An 18,335-nucleotide genomic window follows, 5' to 3' on the forward strand; every position below is an offset into this window, starting at 1 on the left:
TGTATCTTTAGAAGTATTTGGGTTTTTTGGGTTTGGTTTTTTTTTGGTGTCCTAGATCTGCTCTGTGATTGTGACTACAGATAACTGAACTAGTAGAAATATTGTTGCTGCTTTTACTATTAAGGAAGAGTGGTGCTTGAACTTGGTTTCTCTAAATTTTTAAAAGAGGAAATGAAACTAGGGATTGAATGCAGAACTAACACTTCGGAGAAACTTGCTTGTCAATCCCAGTGAGACTTGTGTCTTGCTGGCATGGTTTGACAGCTGCTTGCTCATGTTCTCTACAGATGATAGTTATTCAGATGATAGTTATTAATGATCTCTTGTTGAATCTTTGCTTTTCTTTTGTTAACGCTTTATTTCCTGAAAAAAATGTAACATCACTTTAAAACAATAGACCAGCAAAAATGGGGAGAGGGATGGAGAGGGACAAATAATTTAACAAAAATCTGGTTTTCTATTGCATTCTTATTACATAAGTTGCCATAATCTGACTTTCTGGCGCCCAAAAGCATTTTTCTAAAATAGCAGTCGCTAACTGTTTAGCAGCTGGATACCTGATTCACATGTAATACAGGTAGGAACGTTACTGTAGCATGATGCTGCAAAGAATGTGACACTGCTCAGTTACAAAGCAAACTGTGGTGTTTGTGTCATTCATCGGGCAGTTTATTTTTCTGCTGTTCTGGTGTTGGTGATTTGATTGCTTTCTCAGTGGATGGTAGATCTTGGATGTGTGCTAACAGAGTATGTTGAAGATCCATGTTTTGAGGCTACCTTGAAGAACATTGACCAAAGTCTGAATGGAAAGGCATTTGGAAGCAGCTTTGCCTCTAACTTCTCTATTCCAGCCACTGGAGCTCTACCTCCTTTTTGCAAACGTGAAAGCAACAGGCTTGTTTTGAAGCGTGCGCTGAGACTATTGCTTTTACAACAGGTCTTCTGGTCCAGACAGAGCAGAGCTGCTCTTTATGTCATCCTCTTCGATGTAATCCTTCCTTCTTTCAAAAGATATTTTTGGGGCAGCAGAGGGGAACACATTTCCTTCCTTCTCTTAAAAGAACAGAATCTCCAGGCTCTGCCTCCATAATGAATAATCCTTGCACATCTTCTTTCCTCTGTCCCCTATCACAGAAAGCTGTCTGTTAGGAGGCTCAGCAGGGGAACTCAGCCACAATTGCTTCCACTACTTGGCATCATTCTGAAGGTGTAGGTATAAGGTGCTCAGATGGGAAGGCTTGTTGAGATCTCTTGTTTCCTTGGAGTAATTTTGCTAAAGACACCTTTACTAAAGCAGACATCCTCTTAAGGACTTAGCTGATAGTGCTATTGGTAGGTAAGGAGCTGAGCAAAAGAAAGTCCAAACCAATCTTAAAACTGAACTGCCTGGCTCTCTTCCATGTTCCAAGGTTCTATCTAAAATTCCTGTGTAGGCATCTGGTCCAGAATCTGACATGTTGCGGCTTTCTTTTCCTGATCACTTAAACTTTGGCATACTTAAGGGTATGCACATTGGTATTTGTCTCCAGTTAAGTTTTTGGGTAATATGTACTGGACCATTATAGCAATGTGAAGGCCCCAATGGGTCAACAGTAAAGAGAGGCTTCAAAGAAACCATGATTTCCAACTTGTGCTCTCCTTTTCCCATAACTAAGGGAGCAGTGAAATTACAGTGCTTTTCCTAGCCTCACTTAATTTAGAGCCTCTTACTCCTATCTGGTCTGTAGATGGTGCTGCATAGGCGCTCCTAGAGTACCAATTTCTTGCATCTTTTTTCTGGCTTAAGAAGTTAGAGATTGTTAAGGAGCTCTCTAAAAGCAAAGCTGTTAGAAAATTCAGGACTCTGTTATATGCCCTTTATTGCAAATGGGAAAATGGAAGACAAAATGCAGTATGTAGACTAGCTTTTGCTATCAATAGTTTCTCCAGGACATCATGAAACTCACTGAACATAATAGAAGCTTCTACATGTTCTCTGTTCAGACATTCACAGGTACTTCTTCACTTTCTCTTAATACCAGTGCAGTACAAGACCGATACCCTGTCATACCAGAGCTTGTGGTATTCAGAAAGGAGCTTGTAGTCTTATTGTATTCCACCTTAAGCAAAATCCTTTCCAGCAGATTAATAATAAATTTTGAAGTTTGCCCTCTCTGCAGGGAGAAAAATGTTGTGGAGGGGAGATTGAGAATGGTGCTGGGGAAGATGGTCTCAAAAGTGAAAATAGGTGACTTGGCTCCAAACAACTTAATGTGTAACAAAGTTTCCCTCCTCCCCTTTACTCTCTTGAGGAATACAGTACTCCAGCTTCCATGTGGGTGCATACTGATCACCTGTTACCCACTTCTTTTGATATTATTTTGCTTTTTTATCACTTCTGAAGCATCTAGACAAATAAACCAAGTCATGTTTGGTCTGTCCAGACTGTGCCTAACTCATATAAAACTTTCAGAGACTGCAAGTCCCAGTTAGGGGGCTCTGTTGATCCAGGCAGTGAGGTCAGATTTGTTGGTGAGTATGTATTTGCTCCTTTACGTATACCATTTAAGACAACACCTGGCCTTGAGAAGCTTACAGTCTGCCAGATGAGCAATTTCAGCCTATGGCATCCAGCTCTGCTAGCAAAAATCTTTGTTTCAACTTGGGACAGCTGAAGGTTGTAGAGAAGTCCATGGGGTGTGTTTAAGCCTTTAAAATTAGTAAGTGTAGTCTGAACATAAATATTTCCTTTTCAGTAGTCCCTCAGAAGTGTCTCAGTTCAGATTTGGCATTGTGTGTCTAATGTAGTAGTAATCAGATTGTTATTGGGTGCAGTAAAACAATAGTTCTTTACTTTTGGTGGAAGATTATTGTGTATAAAATATTTAAATTGAAGTTTTATCTTCTTTGCTGTGCAAGACTTAAACTCATAATTATTATAGAAGTAGAGGAGCATGAAGCATTTTTAGTATTAATGTAAAACAGCGTGCACAAGCTGTGTCAGCTCGTGGTTGCTTCTTGAACAGCTTTTGCTTTGGAAATCTAAACTTGACTACTCTCATATTTACTGAAGAGTGCCTTGGATATTTTTGGTGGTCACTCAAAGTGGATGATTTACCAAGAAAGCAAGGGGCTGTTTCATTTAAATGGCCCAATAACTTGTAAGTAAAGGACTTCGTGGAAATATTTAGAGGGTTTTTTACCTTTCTTTTGCTCTTCATGTCAAACAAAACCAAACCAAATTAGTGTGAGTGAATTCTCTTTTGAGCATTGAATGTTAAGATGATGAACTGTGCACGTGTGCAGTTGGAACAGATAAGAAGCTCCAACTTAAGGCTGTATGCTTTTTGCATGAACAAAGTTGCACGATTATGGTGACTTAAAAGAGGCTCGCATGAAGCCTGAATTGCCTTTTGAACTAAAATGAACTGTTAAAAAGAGGAACACTGTTTTGACTAGCTGAAACTTCCTAATAGATGAGGAAATTTGTTTTCTTTTAAATAGATGGAGTCTGCACGCAAAGCATGGGAGAATTCCCCAAATATGGGGGAGAAGAGTTCACCAGTGACCTCAGCAGCATCTCCCATTGCTGGTGGCAGCGGCAGTAGCAGCAGCAGCAGCAACACTGGGCCAAGCAGTGGTACTTACAGCTCTTTCTCTAGTGCATCAATGCCTCCTATTCCTGTGGCGTCAGTTACACCGACAACTTCCCTGTCAGGTACCAGATATCAAGATTGTAGTATCCTGTTGTATTGTTCCTTGGTTATGTTTTTCAAGAGATTAGATTCCCTTTGGAATTATGTTTAATGCAAAGCTAGCAGAAGTTTTATGCTAGTATGAAATGTCGGATCTGAACAGCAGCTTCCCAAACATCTTTTAATTAACAAGGAGATACTTCACCTGTTTCACTTCAGTTAGCTGAAGAGAATATTAAGATGACATCTTTCTTCCTGTGCCACTTACATGGACTTGAAAGAGGAGGTATACTTCTCATGTTGGCTGCCTTACTGGTTTCATTTGGTTCAGCTGAATGAAGGCAAGCAAGTAGATTTTGGAACAGATGGTAGTTCTGATTCCAGCTAATTGCAGTCTTACTTTCATTTGTGCTCTTGCTTTTGGTGTCAAAGCTTTGACAGCTCATACCAAAACCCCTTCACCCTAGGCAGAGCAAAAGTCCAGCTGCTCTTTATAAACAGTGCTGGTTTCCACCTTGGTTCTTTGCAGCAAACAAAAGATGCTATATTTGGTTAAATCTTCACACCTTTTGAAGAATATATGCCCAAATCTCAGCTGAAGTGCTTGAAAAAGACCTTTGGAGCCTGGCTCCCAGCTCTCAACCATAAGAGGCACAACCACTATACATTGCAATATTTTGCTGCATAACTAACCAAGATGTCTACTTCAGTATTTTTATATGCTCCTGTACTTGAGGAGGGAGATATTTTATGGTTGCAGCACTTCCTATAATGAACTTAACAGAATTGGCCTTCCTGTGCATGTTATGTTGATGGAAACAGCCGCATTAGGTTTCAGTGTTCTTTACCAGTTGTGGCTGTGCTTGCATAGCTGTCCCAAAACTTTGACCACCTGAAAGATGAGGCTTTGAAATATCTTTAGCTGTTTTATGATGTATCACTTGCTTCTCTCCTTCTAGGAGCTGGAACATACACAACCTCTTCGCTGAGTACAAAGACTGCAAGCACCTCAGACCCTCCCAATATATGTAAAGTGAAACCACAGCAGTTGCAGACAAGCAGCCTAGCTTCTGCCAGTCACTTTTCCCAGCTGAGCTGCATGCCATCCCTCATTGCCCAGCAACAGCAAAGTCCCCAGGTCTATGTGTCTCAGTCTGCAGCAGGTAATGGTGTTTGTGGCTAAGAAGCCACATGTCTGCTTTTTTGGAGTTTTGAAGCTGGAGAGTTAAATTCAGTTCTGGTTTTATCTGCAGTAAAGACAGAATGATAGAGAGCATTCTGTAAGCAAATACTAATTGTGTCTTACGCTAAATATGCAAGTTTCTTTCAGTAAGTATAGAGATAATGCTGTGTTGTTAGCTTGTTGAGGAAAGAAAATTTGAATCTCTTGAGGTACCATTTTTCTATTGCAGAATTTTAAATCACTATTTAAGACCAAGAATGGCTTAGTCTTGACTTCTTTCTTAAAGTGCTACAATAGTTTAGAATGATGGCATTTTTCTTTAAAGAAAACCCTACATATAGTTAACCTAAATTACATGACAGTATAGCATGTTCTTCCCCTTCCTTCACCCAAATGCTTCTTTTGGCCAGAATCTGTTGCTCATCCCCCAAGAATTGCATGGGACTGAAGATGCTTATGTAAGACCGATAGATTCTGGGGGTGAATTGGAAAGGATACCAAAGCTGGTTAGGCACCCAGCTCTTCGGTTCTGTTTCTTCTCCCAGCCTCTCTTGGTAGCTGTCACGCTGAAAAGTACTGACAGTAGCTGAATCTTTCACTCTTGATGAAAACCTTTCTAGCAAGGAGATGTTTTGAGTCGGGTACTAATTGTGTTGCTCTTTCTGAGGTACTGCAGCTCAAATCCCAGCATTTTATATGGATACAAGTCATCTGTTCAATACCCAACATGCGCGTTTGGCACCACCTTCTCTGGCCCAACAGCAAGGCTTTCAACCAGGGCTTTCGCAGGTATTTGGGGATTTCTTTTTTCTTTTTTTTCCCCTCCCTGTCCCTATTGCCTTTAAAGCTCTACTAATGAGTTAATGGGGGCAGGGGAGAGTGGGACTAAAGACTGCAAAAATGAGGTCACGCCTGCCCTTGCCATTTCATTCTGACGCATGCAGGCAGTGTTTGATCTCTACTGTTCCTAAGAGTGAAAGCATTTGTCATGAAAGTTGAGAGAATAAGCTTTCACTCACAAATATACTTTATGTAAAAGTACATATTCACAGGACATGTTTATGTGGCCATTTTAGCGCAGGCTTATTCAGCTTTTGTAGTACAAAGTTGTATGCAGTCTTGTGCAGTTGTTTTGTACACAAATCTAAATGATTCCGTTTCTGATGGTTATTTGCAATGAAAAGTGTAAAATTCAACTAGAAAGTAATTTTCTGAATGGGACCAGTAGCACCTCTGCATGCAGCCTTGGGAACTGTTGCTTTTCTATATGACACTTGTCCTTGGATATTTAATGGTTTCTTTTTTTTATGCAGCCTGCTTCAGTTCAGCAGATCCCCATCCCCATTTATGCACCTTTGCAAGGACAGCATCAAGCTCAGCTGAGTTTAGGAGCAGCACCAGCTGTTTCACAAGCCCAGGAGTTGTTCAACTCCTCCTTACAACCTTATAGGTAGGTAGCATGTGCAAATTTATTTGGTTTTTGAGTGGCAGAATTTATAGGACTTGCTTCTCTGCAGACATTGTTCTGTGCTCAATAGCTGCCTCGCCTTCCTGTCTTTCCCAAAATCTCTTTTGTCTGTCTGAGCAGTCTGTATGTGGACTGTCTGGCTAGTTGGTGTGTGCAGATGTAGTTGTGAAATCATGGGTTCAAAAATGATGCATGATATTTGTATCTTTAGGAAACCAGGCTAAAAAGCTGAAACCATCAGTCTTTCATACCAAGAGAACAGAAAAAGAGGAGTCTGTTCCTTTAATTCAGTAATTTGTGTTTGTTATTTTGTAATCAAACCAACCCTGGAGTCTTGAAACACTTTGAAATCCTAGATTGAACCCCATAGGTGGTAGAAACTTAATTTCAACATGTAGGGGATAGCAGGGTATGTTTTAAAATAAATGTTTTCTGTTTGCTACAAAAGATAATAGGAAGACTAGTATCTCTCAAATAGCACTGATAGCCAGACAAATTTCCACTGTAAGCCTTTCCAAAGCTTCCTTGCAGCTCTTATCAAAACTGACTCACGGTGGTATAATTCCGACAAATTTTATTAGTTTCACTTTGAGAAAGCTTCTCTGGAATTTAGTTACAGGGTTTTGCATGTGCTGTAGAAAAAGAACACTTGTTGCAATGCAGAAGGGTGAAGCCACAGAAGGTTTAATTTACTACATGTGTATCCTGACTTTGTGCTTGGCTGACTTTGTTGGACCAAATATTGCTTGTCCTGCCACAGCTGACAAAAATTGTTGCAAACAGTTGGCTAGCTGCAGAAACACAATCAGTCTGGCATGCAGTCCAGATTAAATAAATGTTTCTGGCTGATCTGGTCACACACAAACCCAGTTTGGGGTTGTGCTATATATGAGAGTATGGATACTTTTCCCACATCTTTTAAAGTGCAGAGGAGGATATGCTTTGAGATGTACAGGTTACTGGTTTAAAAACAACAAAAAAAAAGCTTGTGAAAATGTTTTTGGCTACATTGAAGACAGTCCTCTGCATACATTCTGGAAAAGTTTATCTAGTGCTTAGAGTGCAAGTGTAAGAATGTTTTGCAGTTAAGGAAAGGTACAGAACAAAGTTAACCTGGGTGTTCTGTCAGGCAAGCACATGGCCACTATGCTAACAGATTAACAGAGCTGGTGCTATGCTGGTACATATCGACCAAGTGATAAAGGGAAAAGTGTTTCTACATCAAAAACACTCTCCTCTGAGCTGAAGAGCTTCGAGAGGGGCACTTATTTAAAAACTCTGATTCTTCAATCTGAAGGCAGCTGTTTGGCAGGCTCTTAATGGAAATGTTTGAATAAATACTTATGATGGACTAAAACAACCTGTCTGTGGTGCTTTGCTCTACTGGTTTTAGTCTTTGTTTTTTAAAGAAACTGCAACTTCCCTATGCTCGTGACAAGGGAATTGAATATGTAGTTAACATTAAAGGCTGTGGTATCTCTCTGTTACTATTTTGAAGCCAAAACATTCATTTGGAAGCTACAGTTGTCAGCATCCAGTGATTTAACCTGTAAGTGTTAAAAGTTGGACTATGGATATCTGTGAAGTTAAGAGAACAAAGCAGTTTATGATTAAGTGGAACTGCTCACATGCGGTGGTTCCCCACTGTCCTACCTTACAGCACAAGAACTAAGAACTGGTAGCTTCTGTATGTTACAGTTAAGTTATGTAAAAACTATTTTAGCACGCACATCTAAATAGCTAAGTGTATTTTAAGATTTCAATTAAAAGCCTAGTCGTTTTTTCCTGTGGTCTTTAGTGGCATCTATTATTTTGTTGTGTGCAGAGTAAATAGAAAAATCTACCTTTCTTGGGTGAAAATCTGTTCAATAGAGCTATGCATTCTAATTCCATTTGAAGAATATAACCTATGTTCTTAATTTTTGGTGGCTTATTTCTGAGCTCTGTCTGCATTTTTATGTATAACGCTTTGATCTCTTGCAGATCCCAGCAAGCTTTCATGCAAAGTGGTTTGTCTCAGCCATCACCAGTAGTTCTGTCTGGTACAGCCTTACACAACTTCCCGGCAGTGCAACACCAGGAGCTTGCTAAGGCACAGTCAAGCCTGGCTTTTCAACAGACTTCTAATACACAACCTATTCCTATCTTATATGAACATCAGCTCAGTCAAGCTTCAGGACTGGGAGGCTCTCAGCTTATTGATACACACATTCTCCAGGTAGGAAATGCTCTAAAATGCAAAACTTCTGCAATGGTTTGATACAGATAATGCAATAATAAATCAAGTATTGCTTAGCTTAGGGTAACTCCACCTCCTTGATAATTGCATGATTGTCAAGGTGGCAGGAAACTTAAGACTCTTGGAAGAGAATATTCTTTTGATTTCATGAAGGTACATTAGTATAATCTCTGAATTGAGGATTGTTCCCCATACTACAGGGCTCCTTGCACTTCTATCACTAACTGGAGCTTCAGATTTAATTTCTGTTGTGGTAGGTGATAAAGGGCTATTCTGCCACTTGCAAATGAGAGCTTTATCGCAAGCTGAAACCTTCAGGTTGTCAGGTTCCTGTGTTGTGGTTTGTACTGTACTGGCTGAAATACAGAATAATGTTCCATGCCATCTCTGAACTACTCTCCTAAGTATTTTTAGTGCAATGGTGTCTTTCACTCTTCTTAGGCCAGAGCTACGCTCACCCAGGCTTCAAATCTGTACTCTGGGCAAGTTCAGCAGCCTGGCCAGAGTAATTTCTACAACACTGCACAGTCTCCCAGTGCTCTCCAGCAGGTAAACTATGGCATGGTAAATTTCCTAAATTGTATTCTTCTTAAAACCATGTTGTTCTTGATGTTTTTTGTGGGGTGGGCGTGGAGGTGGGGGCTGAGACAATCTTTAATTCTTCTGAAAGGCAAGAATTGAAAATTGATGGCACAGGAGAGCTACTGTAGCAGCACTGAAAAACTGCATTGGTGAGAAGCTGGATGGCCTACAAATTCATGCTGATCATTTCTCTCTGGCACCCTTCTCTTAAATAGTTCATTTTCCAGTGACAGGCAGAGATTTAGTTGGCACAGTGATGTTGCTAATTGATTGCAGCATATGCTGCCTTTATGGGGGCAGGTATCAGTGATGGTGGAGAGACAGACAAACTCCAGATGCTTAGTGCAGCCTAATTCTTAACACCAGGTCTTGCCGAGGTGAAACCTCAGAGCTGCTACATATGTCAATGATATCAAATATATAGAAAACAAATGAGAAGTCAGCAGACAGATTATCATACAGGCAAACAGGACAACCAAGTCAGTAACCAGTAACCTATGTCAGGAGGTTTGTAAAATAACTACAGCGATTTTAAGTTTTTTGAATTCTTTCATGAAAGATCTGTTGACTTGCTATGTGCAAGCATTCTGTCATATTTGCAGGATGCTGTTCAGTGGTTTTCATCTTCTCATTAAATTTTATTTTTTTAAATGGCTTTTTTAAAAAAAAAAAAAGGAAAAAAGCTTATGATGGGCTGGTTCTTGACAATAGACTAGTTCATATGCATGAAAAGTTGCCAGGATAGGTATCTAGAAGAGTCTTAAATTGAATCTTGTCTATTGAAAATCTAGCATAAAGTTTTAAGGACCTTTTTAGAAGGGTTAGTGTTTTTAATGTGTTCATGCTTGGCTGCCTCTATACTTTTAATCTATGTTATCCTTCAGAGCAGAACTTTAGTAAGTCTTTCACATCTGGAGAATATATCATTCTTCTAGTCACATTCAGAATATAATTTTGCAGGTTGTGGATTGATGGTCAGACTAGGAAATAAAGCAGCTCCTGCTGGTCAGGTCACTACTGTGGTATTTTCACATTTATCACTACCATTCTGTGGTGGTTTCAGCCTGTAGCACTCCCTGTTAATCCAAACAAGGGACAAGCCATGGTGGTCTGTTGGGGGGGGGTGTGTGCTAAGCTCAGAAATGCTAGCTGTTGGGACTCCCAGAAAATAAACTCTAGTTTTCATCCCAAGCAGTGTCCTTATGATGACTAAAATCATTTGGAGTTTAAAAAAATAATAATTTTTTAATTAAAAAAAATGGCTATTTCATTCTAGTTTTAGTGTCTGAGTTGAATGAAATACTTCTTCATACGGTGAAATTGTGTTGAATGATGTTAGAGTTAGTAACTAGCATGCAACCTTGTTTCTTAAAAGCAAAGACCCAAATGCCATTAGAAATGATTATAAAGGCAGGCTAAACAATAAATTCAGTTATTTGCTTGCAGCTCTCTGGGTAAATGTGTGAACTCATTAAGCCATTTACTTTGAATGTAGCTGAAATCATAGAACTAGTAAAGAAAGTTAAATAATGGCCCTTGTGTATATGTTACTGGTGAATTTTTATTTTTTTCCAGGTGACAGTACCTTTGCCAGGATCACAGATTTCTTTGCCCAACTTTGGATCCACAGCACAGCCACTTATTGCCCTACCCCAGTCTTTACAACCGCCACTACAGCACACACCACCACAAGCGCAGGCTCAAAATCTAAGCAGACCTGCACAAGTAACGCAGCCTTTCAGAGGATTAATCCCAGCAGGAACTCAACACAGCATGATTGCTGCAACTGGAAAGGTAACAATATCGGTAAATCCACTGTACAAAAATTAATACAAAGCATAGCTGTATGCTGTTTTATAGAACCAGCACGGCAACCTGTGTTGACTCTTGCATCTAAAAACCTGCCTTGACCTTAAAAGGCAGGGAGGGGACAGTAGAAAAGCCAGTGAAGATTAGTCATGGATTAGTAGGGTATTTCATGTAGAAGCCACTTAGAAATCAGTACAGAGATGTTGTTTGAGCAGCAGGCAAACAACATTACACTGTCAGGCCTGGTTTCTGATTGTGGTCATGCATGTGTTTGTCATTTTGCTCCAGTATGAGACCAGGAACAAGTTCTAAGATTTCACTCGCGTGCTTCCAAACCACCCAGTGCACTGGTCACATTTGTAATGCCTCCTTCTGCTGTATGAATCTGTTCTGCCATATACCTGTTGTACTGTCAAATAGGGGATGCCTGCAGTTCAGAGTAGATCTAGTCTGCCCTGTTCTCCAGATTGATGAGTGTCCTGGAGAATTCCAGTCAGGTAGCTGCGGTGAAAAACACTGCAAAAGAGAAACTTATGCATTTTTGAGTAGATAACTCTTGAGAAGGGAAGTTATCCCTTGTACATTTGTGAGGACATTAAAACCTGCTCCGTTGTGTCCTGGAACTTGAATCCAGGAGTGAATGTCAAGGGATCAAATCTTTCCAGTGCAACAAACTGGAGTTTTAGGGGCTGCAATGGACTCTCTCAGCTGTGACATTAAACCGGAATTAAGCTCTACTAATGTTGCTGGGGGTCCGCTTTTCTGAATAGCACAGCAAGGTGCATATTGAGAACATAGCATTGTATACGAGGCAAAACCTTTGGTGTGTAAAAAAGGATGGTCTTGCAGCTGAAGAAAACTGTCCTTGAGTGACAGCTCCAGTAAGGAGATCATACTAAAACAGTGCAAGAAGCTTGAATACCTAGGAGGGAATTATCTCTTCTCCTTTATCTGGAGCTGCTGTGGTAATTGCTAATGAGGATGTGTGGAGCTGGCTTCCAATCACAAGGTCTCTTGTCTTAGATGGAATCACAGATTTACAGGCACCTGGGATTTTCGGATAGTGTGCAGCACAACGCAGTTGCAGCATACTTTCAGGTGAGCAGTGGGTGATAACACTGGACATGAACACAGCTAAGCTTTGTGTCAGGTATAGCAAGGTCTTTCCCCAGAGCAGGGAGTAGTGGAACTGCACCTGAAATCCTTACAGCTTGTAGCCTAGATTTTGGGGTGCTTTTGAGTATAAATGACCCTGCTGTCCCAATGGTTTACAGCTGTGACAAGAAAAATTAATTCTGTGTCTTGGACAGTAATGCCAACCAGAATTCCACATCACCTGTATGAAGTTTTCATCCTGTCACCCACCAGAGTGTATGGTGTGTTTTGCAATTTTCTACCTTCATAGGATTTGGCCAAACCTTTTCACCTTTATAATTTTTATGAGCCCATCTTCCAAGCAGCAGTGTGTTTCTTGCTACAGTTGTCATTGGAAAATGAACACTGATTTCAACAAGAAATGAGGAAGAGCTACAGTGGGATGGTGGCCTTCGGTGACTTTCATGCCCCTTTTTAAGAGTTCCGTCGTGTTCCTGCTGAAGAAAGTCAACTTAAAACAGCCACTCACTTTTAACTGATTTATTGTTGCTGTTACGCTTCATGGCTGTGTATGGAAAGATACTGTTCCAGAAACTAATTTATTCTGTTGAGTGTATCTGCAAAATAACATGCAAGATTTGTTGCTCCATTTAGAGTCTGCAGATTTTTTGTGTGAATGACAGCTCTGTTTTTGCTGTGCTTTTGGGTTTTTTATAGAACTGGATTATGTTATGGCACTTTTCACTTCAGGGTTTTTCAGGATTGTGTCTGAATGTTTTCATGTGATACCTGAGATGGGGAAGGAAATTTCATCCCTGAAACATTTTATTGTTTTTTTAGGGCCAAATGTGTGAAATCAGTCATGAATCCCCTTTCATTATGCAGGAAAATCAAGTTAGAAATCCAGTACCATTGCTGGAAGTGCCAAATAGTGCAGGAAAATTGTACACAGAGGTTCTTAGGCTGCTGGGGTTGTCCTAATTATTAAGAAGCTGTTTTCCAATCTGACTTTTACTTCCATTTAACTGACCTATTTTCATTGAGAATAATGTGAGGTAAGCTAACAGTTACTTAGTAAATGTAGTTTTTCTTTGAATAAGAACTAACATGCCAACTGCTGTGTTTTTCAGATATCGGAAATGGATCTGAAGGCCTTTGGAGGTGGCATTGATGTTAAACCTGGAACACCACCAGTTAGTGGTAGAAGTACTACTCCAACATCCAGTCCTTTCCGGTAAATCTCTCTTAAGCTCAAAATTCCTTGAAATCAGAGCTAGAAAATGTACCTAGTCATGCATGAGCAGCCAGTTCTGAAAGGTATGAGGTGAGGGGCTACTAATGTAAAATACAGTGGTTAATCTCAGCTTAAAAGCAGCATTCCAGTAGATCATCAGATCTGCTATACTTGGCTGGAAGTATATAGCTCTGAATTAAAATCTTTAAAATATTTTTTTAATTAAATGAAGCTAAACAGGTAATGTAAAAATGACCCAGGATTGTACTAGGAAAACACAGAAGTGGTAAGGAAGATGTACTTCGGGGTAAAACTCTAAGACAGTTTCTCAGCTGCGATGCTCAAAGTAAAAACACTTAAAGGCTTACACCTCAGTTGTGGCAACAGTTCTGTTAGAGAACTAAGAGTTGGTACAAGATCTACAAGTTTCTCACAAGTGAAATTAGTAAGCTGTTTGCAGGTTTGCTTGGTTAATTGACAGAATTAACAGAATCTTGCTCATATGCAGATGCACTTCATGGTAAACCTATAGGCCTGCTTGTGGGTGAACTTATTAGTGGGCTGAAGGAACTTGGAAATGGAACTTTGCTTCATGACAGTTTTGTTCCTGAAAGCTGCCCTCCCATGCATAGTAACTATATTTGGTGGCTTTCACTGTAGCAGACTGGCAGTGTTCAGGCTTTTCTAGTGAAGCAGAAATGAGAGTTTGACCTCCTACAGGCAATGCTGAAGTTGTGCCTCCAATACTTCACCTAAGAATAAAGTGAAGGGATGAGGAAGAAGAAACTTGAATTTGCAAGCTGGTCAGCATTTAAGACAATTGACTCGATGGTATTTATCTTCGAGATTCTACACAAGATGTCTTTTCTCCTAGCAACCAAAACAGGGCTTATCATAAGCTTTTGCTCTGAAGTGTAGAGGTACTGGGAACATTGACAAAAGCATAATAGATCTCAAGAGTTCAAAGTGAAAACTAAACAGAGTTCTTTAAGCTTATAAAATGTTGATGTGTTTTGAGTTTAGCTGGCTTCCTTGCCACTGGTGCCCTGCTGCTCATTTTATGTTAAGTAAGTGTATCACCCACATACTCTGCATGAGAACTCTCTGCAAATCGAGTTCCATTTCCTAAAGAAGGCTGTTTGCTCTTTTTTTCTGAGGGCAGTTTGGTGCCCTTCCCCCAGATAATCTTTCAGGTTTCATTTAATTCATGGTGATTCAATGCCTCTTAAAAGTTTTAACAGAGGGTCATGTTCTTAGCCAGATAAAACAGGGGGAGAGTGTTTTCTATGCATACTTGAAATCTGTTCAAGTGCATTTTGAAACATTTGACAACAGGTCAGAGTAGAAACAGCTGCACATGGCAGCTTCTGCTGCACATGCTTAAAGCCTGTTGTGACAAGCTCTGAACTTGACACAATAGAGCAAACAGTGTAAAGGGGTGGTTCTGAACATAAGATAGCAGAGAAGGGAAGTGGAACACACTTCTAACATCAGTATTTGTGTTATGAATACTTTTGGGAAAGGTCTCTTTCATACAGACTTTACCCTGGAATCTTTCCATATCCTTATCCTAAATATTTCTGATTATGGTTTCTGTTTGTATTCTTAAGTTCTGGGTTTGTTTGCATTTGAAACCAGCTCCTCTGAGAGATTGTTTTCCCCCCCTCCAATGCTGAATTTCTAGTTAAGTTGTAACTAAAGGCAGGAACATCCTCTGAATGACAGCAGTGTGATTCTGACTGGTGTTCTTTTCTTTAGGGCCAGTTCTACAAGTCCTAACAATCAGTCCAATAAAATGAACAGCATTGTCTACCAGAAGCAGTTTCAGTCAGCAGCTGCTGCTGTGCGAATGACACAGCCGTTTCCTGCACAATTTGCACCACAGGTAGGTGATTGGTGGCTTCCTACAAACAAATCTGTTTCTCTCTATGACCTGGTGACTCTAACTTGGCTGTGTTTCCTCAGGCTTTATCATGGGGAGATACAAAATGGAATCCTTAAAATGAAATGGTGTGAGAAAACTGATTTCAAGATCAAAGCCAAAAAAACCCCTCTCTGGTCTTGCTAACTAGTAGTGCAGATTTTGTGGTGTGTTTAATTTTGAGAGTTCTGTGCAGACTGAGGATTTAATGCAAGTTGTGAATGATGTAGAACAGACTGTTGTTCTGATGGCTTCCCCATGCAGCTGTAATGCACCTCATCCTGCAAAAACAGATCATTTGGTTGTGGAAGGGGAAAAGCTTTGTGTCTCAGAAGGGTCCCAGTGCATATTTTAAAAGTTTAAAGACAAAGCAGAATTGCAGTTGTTTGTCTGAGATGCAGCTCTGAAGTATTGATGGAGCAGTTCAGGTTGGAAAGAATCTCTGGAGGTCATACAGTCCGTACAAGGCAGGGCTGATGGCAAAGGGTTTGATTTGTTTCTGGCATTCCAGGGAGCACAGCAACTAGCCAGGCTGCTAGGGAAATGTAGCCTCTGTAAAAATGTAGGATATTTATTTGTCTTTTAGCATTTGGAGTGTTTGACTGCAGGACTTGATCTGATTTTTTGATTGCCAGTAGTAGAAACTACCTAGCCTTTCTAGGGCTGCCTTTTACTGTGACTCCTCTGCTGCCTTGCATGGGTCTTCTCCCTTATTACATGCTGGGTTTAAATTGCTGGTACTACTTTCAGGCACAGCAGCACTACAGGGCTGGTTTTTTCTGAAGTTCAAGCATGGCATCTCTTAACTTTTGTTTTCTTGACATTGGTTTGACAGCAGAGCAGCAACTTTTTGCCCCTTAAGATAATGCCAACATACAATCTAGTTGGCAATTTTCTAATTGCGAAATGTCTCTTTTTGTTGTTTTTCCCCCACTTAGATCCTCTCTCAGCCTAACCTGCTCCCTCCATTGGTAAGAGCCCCATATACTAACACCTTCCCAGCACCTGTTCAGAGGCTGCCAGTAGCACTGCATAGTCAGATGCCGTCTCAGATGATCACAGGCCTTATGAGCCACCCTCATTTACGGCGTGTGGCCAGAGGTCTTTGTGGATCAGTATCTGGAGCCAGAGGCAATCAGGCCCAGGCTGCGATGAAGGCTGAACGAGACATGAAGGTTAGTATTTGAACAGCAGCGCTGTTAACACCAGTTCGGTCTTGACAGCTTGTAGGGCAGGAATGTTTCTGCAGATCATGTCTTCATTAAAATGCCTCTGGACCCAAAGCCAGTAGCGGGGCCTTTAACAGCTGAACACAGACCTTCCCTAAGCCCTGGGGTTTTTTAATAAGAACTTTAGACTAAAAAAATTGTAGGGAGTTTGCTTTATCAAGTGGTCTTGTGGTCAGCAGTGGTGAAGCTGCCACTGCTGTCAAAGGCAATCTGACAACTAGGTTTTGAGAGCCTGGATTTTTTGAATGAGTGATGGAGCCTACAAATCTGGCTGCTAGCTATCATTTCACATCTGCCTCCCCAGCTTTGAGCAGCAGTACGAACCCTCCTGTTCCAGCCAGCCTCGCTCCTTGGTGACTCTGGAGATTCATTTCCCAGTGGTTTGAAAGTCCTGTGATTAATTCTCTGTGGTAGAATGCAGTAACATGGTACACTCCACAGAAGACGTGGCTGCATTTCAGTAGCAGGTGGTGAGAGTCATCTAACTTATTAAAGCACTTTGGGACCCTTCAGGTTGAGGCATACTCTTCTTGCCAGGGCAGGACTGCAATATGGGGCATCTGTGTAGGGACACCATTGTACACTTAGTTTGTTTTCTGCAGAATAAGTTGCTTGTATGAATAGATGGTACTAAGGGGCTCCTTCATCTACTGTCATTTGCTGTAACCCATGCATTGAGGTGTAAAAGCAAAAGAGCGTGGTTTTTCTGGTTACATCTAGTTGTAGGAGAATTAATTGCCCCTGAAATTCTAGGTACTTGGTCCGTTTAGTTTTCTACCACCAGCTTATGCTAGCTGTAGACTTACCAGGTGATGTTTAGTATATTGTCTTGAGTCTATATTATGAACTGAATCTAGTCAGTCATAGCAAATACTAATACGTAGTCCTGGTTTTCTCAATCTCCCTGCAAACACTGTTTAGAAGAAGGTGAGCTATTCTGTCACGCTTGGTTACTTGTGATGAAGTCATCCAGCCTTCTAGCCTTAACCTCCAGGGATGGCTGAAATCTATGCAAAAGATTTCAGGTGTCCATCTGGCTCCAGTAAAATCAGACTGTTGCTGCAGTCCTGCACACCAGACTTCACAGGTTTGTTTTCTGGTTTGCACTGGTTGAGTTACTTGGAGAAACTACACAGTATTAAAGCCAAGACCTCTTGTTCCAGTCTTTTGCTGTTTTGTCCCCCATATTGCGTCATGTCCCTCACCCCCAGCCCTGTTTTCTGTAAAAAAGCATAAAATACTTAGAGAGGTACACGGAAGCTTAGTGTCCGAATTTAGTTAGGGTTCCTTGTATGAAGATACACCTTTTTAATTTTAAAAAAGGTGTTTGACTGCGTTGGGCTTAATCATGCAGCTTCCAAAAGATTGAACTCTTAATGCAGCTCCTGCTTTGCCTGAGTCTGGGCAGGAATGCCAAGTGCTTGGTCTGAATCATCTGCTCTGCACAGTGCTTCTCTGACAAATGAAAGGCCCAGTGTAAAACCGAAACATGTACTTAGAAAAGCTGAATTTCTCGGGTGCAAGGCAAGGTTACCGGTAGGATTCAGAGGAGGGATTTGAAGAAAGCCAGGCAGCAGTTTGTGCTTCCTGGAATGAGCACCTGCTTTGACTGGGAAGCAGATAAGGCTTCAGCTTACATATAATGCAGCCTGGAACCCAGTTCACTTGCATTACAGACTTTGAAGTCTGTGTCCAGAACAACAGGAGAGAAAAAAAATGGGTGCTCAGTCTAGATTCTGCTGCTGTGATACAGCCTCTGCGCTCAAGAAGTCCAGACCGTGCGGCAGGAGAAATGACAGCTGGCATGGCCCTCAGTGCCGATGGTAGTGTCAGGGCACGGGTAACGTGCAGACACGGGTGCCTTCTGGTCACGTCTGGCTTTTTACTGAGGAGTGAAGGTT

General features: G+C 40.9%; 1 protein-coding gene across 16 annotated transcripts in view; it reads left to right on the forward strand.

Moving 5' to 3' along the window:
- Positions 1-18,335, forward strand: part of PRRC2C (proline rich coiled-coil 2C) — a 79,323-nt gene that overhangs the window by 58,782 nt on the left and 2,206 nt on the right. For 7 of the 16 annotated variants that reach the window (XM_049809283.1, XM_049809282.1, XM_049809289.1 and 4 more), the window contains 11 exons: positions 3,484-3,697; positions 4,634-4,837; positions 5,534-5,646; positions 6,171-6,307; positions 8,309-8,543; positions 9,006-9,128; positions 10,722-10,940; positions 11,979-12,053; positions 13,181-13,284; positions 15,043-15,169; positions 16,144-16,380. In XM_049809283.1, coding sequence (XP_049665240.1) covers positions 3,484-3,697; positions 4,634-4,837; positions 5,534-5,646; positions 6,171-6,307; positions 8,309-8,543; positions 9,006-9,128; positions 10,722-10,940; positions 11,979-12,053; positions 13,181-13,284; positions 15,043-15,169; positions 16,144-16,380 — 1,788 coding nt within the window. The remainder of the gene's footprint in view (positions 1-3,483; positions 3,698-4,633; positions 4,838-5,533; positions 5,647-6,170; positions 6,308-8,308; positions 8,544-9,005; positions 9,129-10,721; positions 10,941-11,978; positions 12,054-13,180; positions 13,285-15,042; positions 15,170-16,143; positions 16,381-18,335) is intronic. The other 9 variants (XM_049809295.1, XM_049809296.1, XM_049809298.1 and 6 more) reach the window with 6 other exon arrangements.

The sequence above is a fragment of the Accipiter gentilis genome, chromosome 8, assembly GCF_929443795.1.
Source record: "Accipiter gentilis chromosome 8, bAccGen1.1, whole genome shotgun sequence".
NCBI lineage: Eukaryota > Metazoa > Chordata > Aves > Accipitriformes > Accipitridae > Astur > Astur gentilis.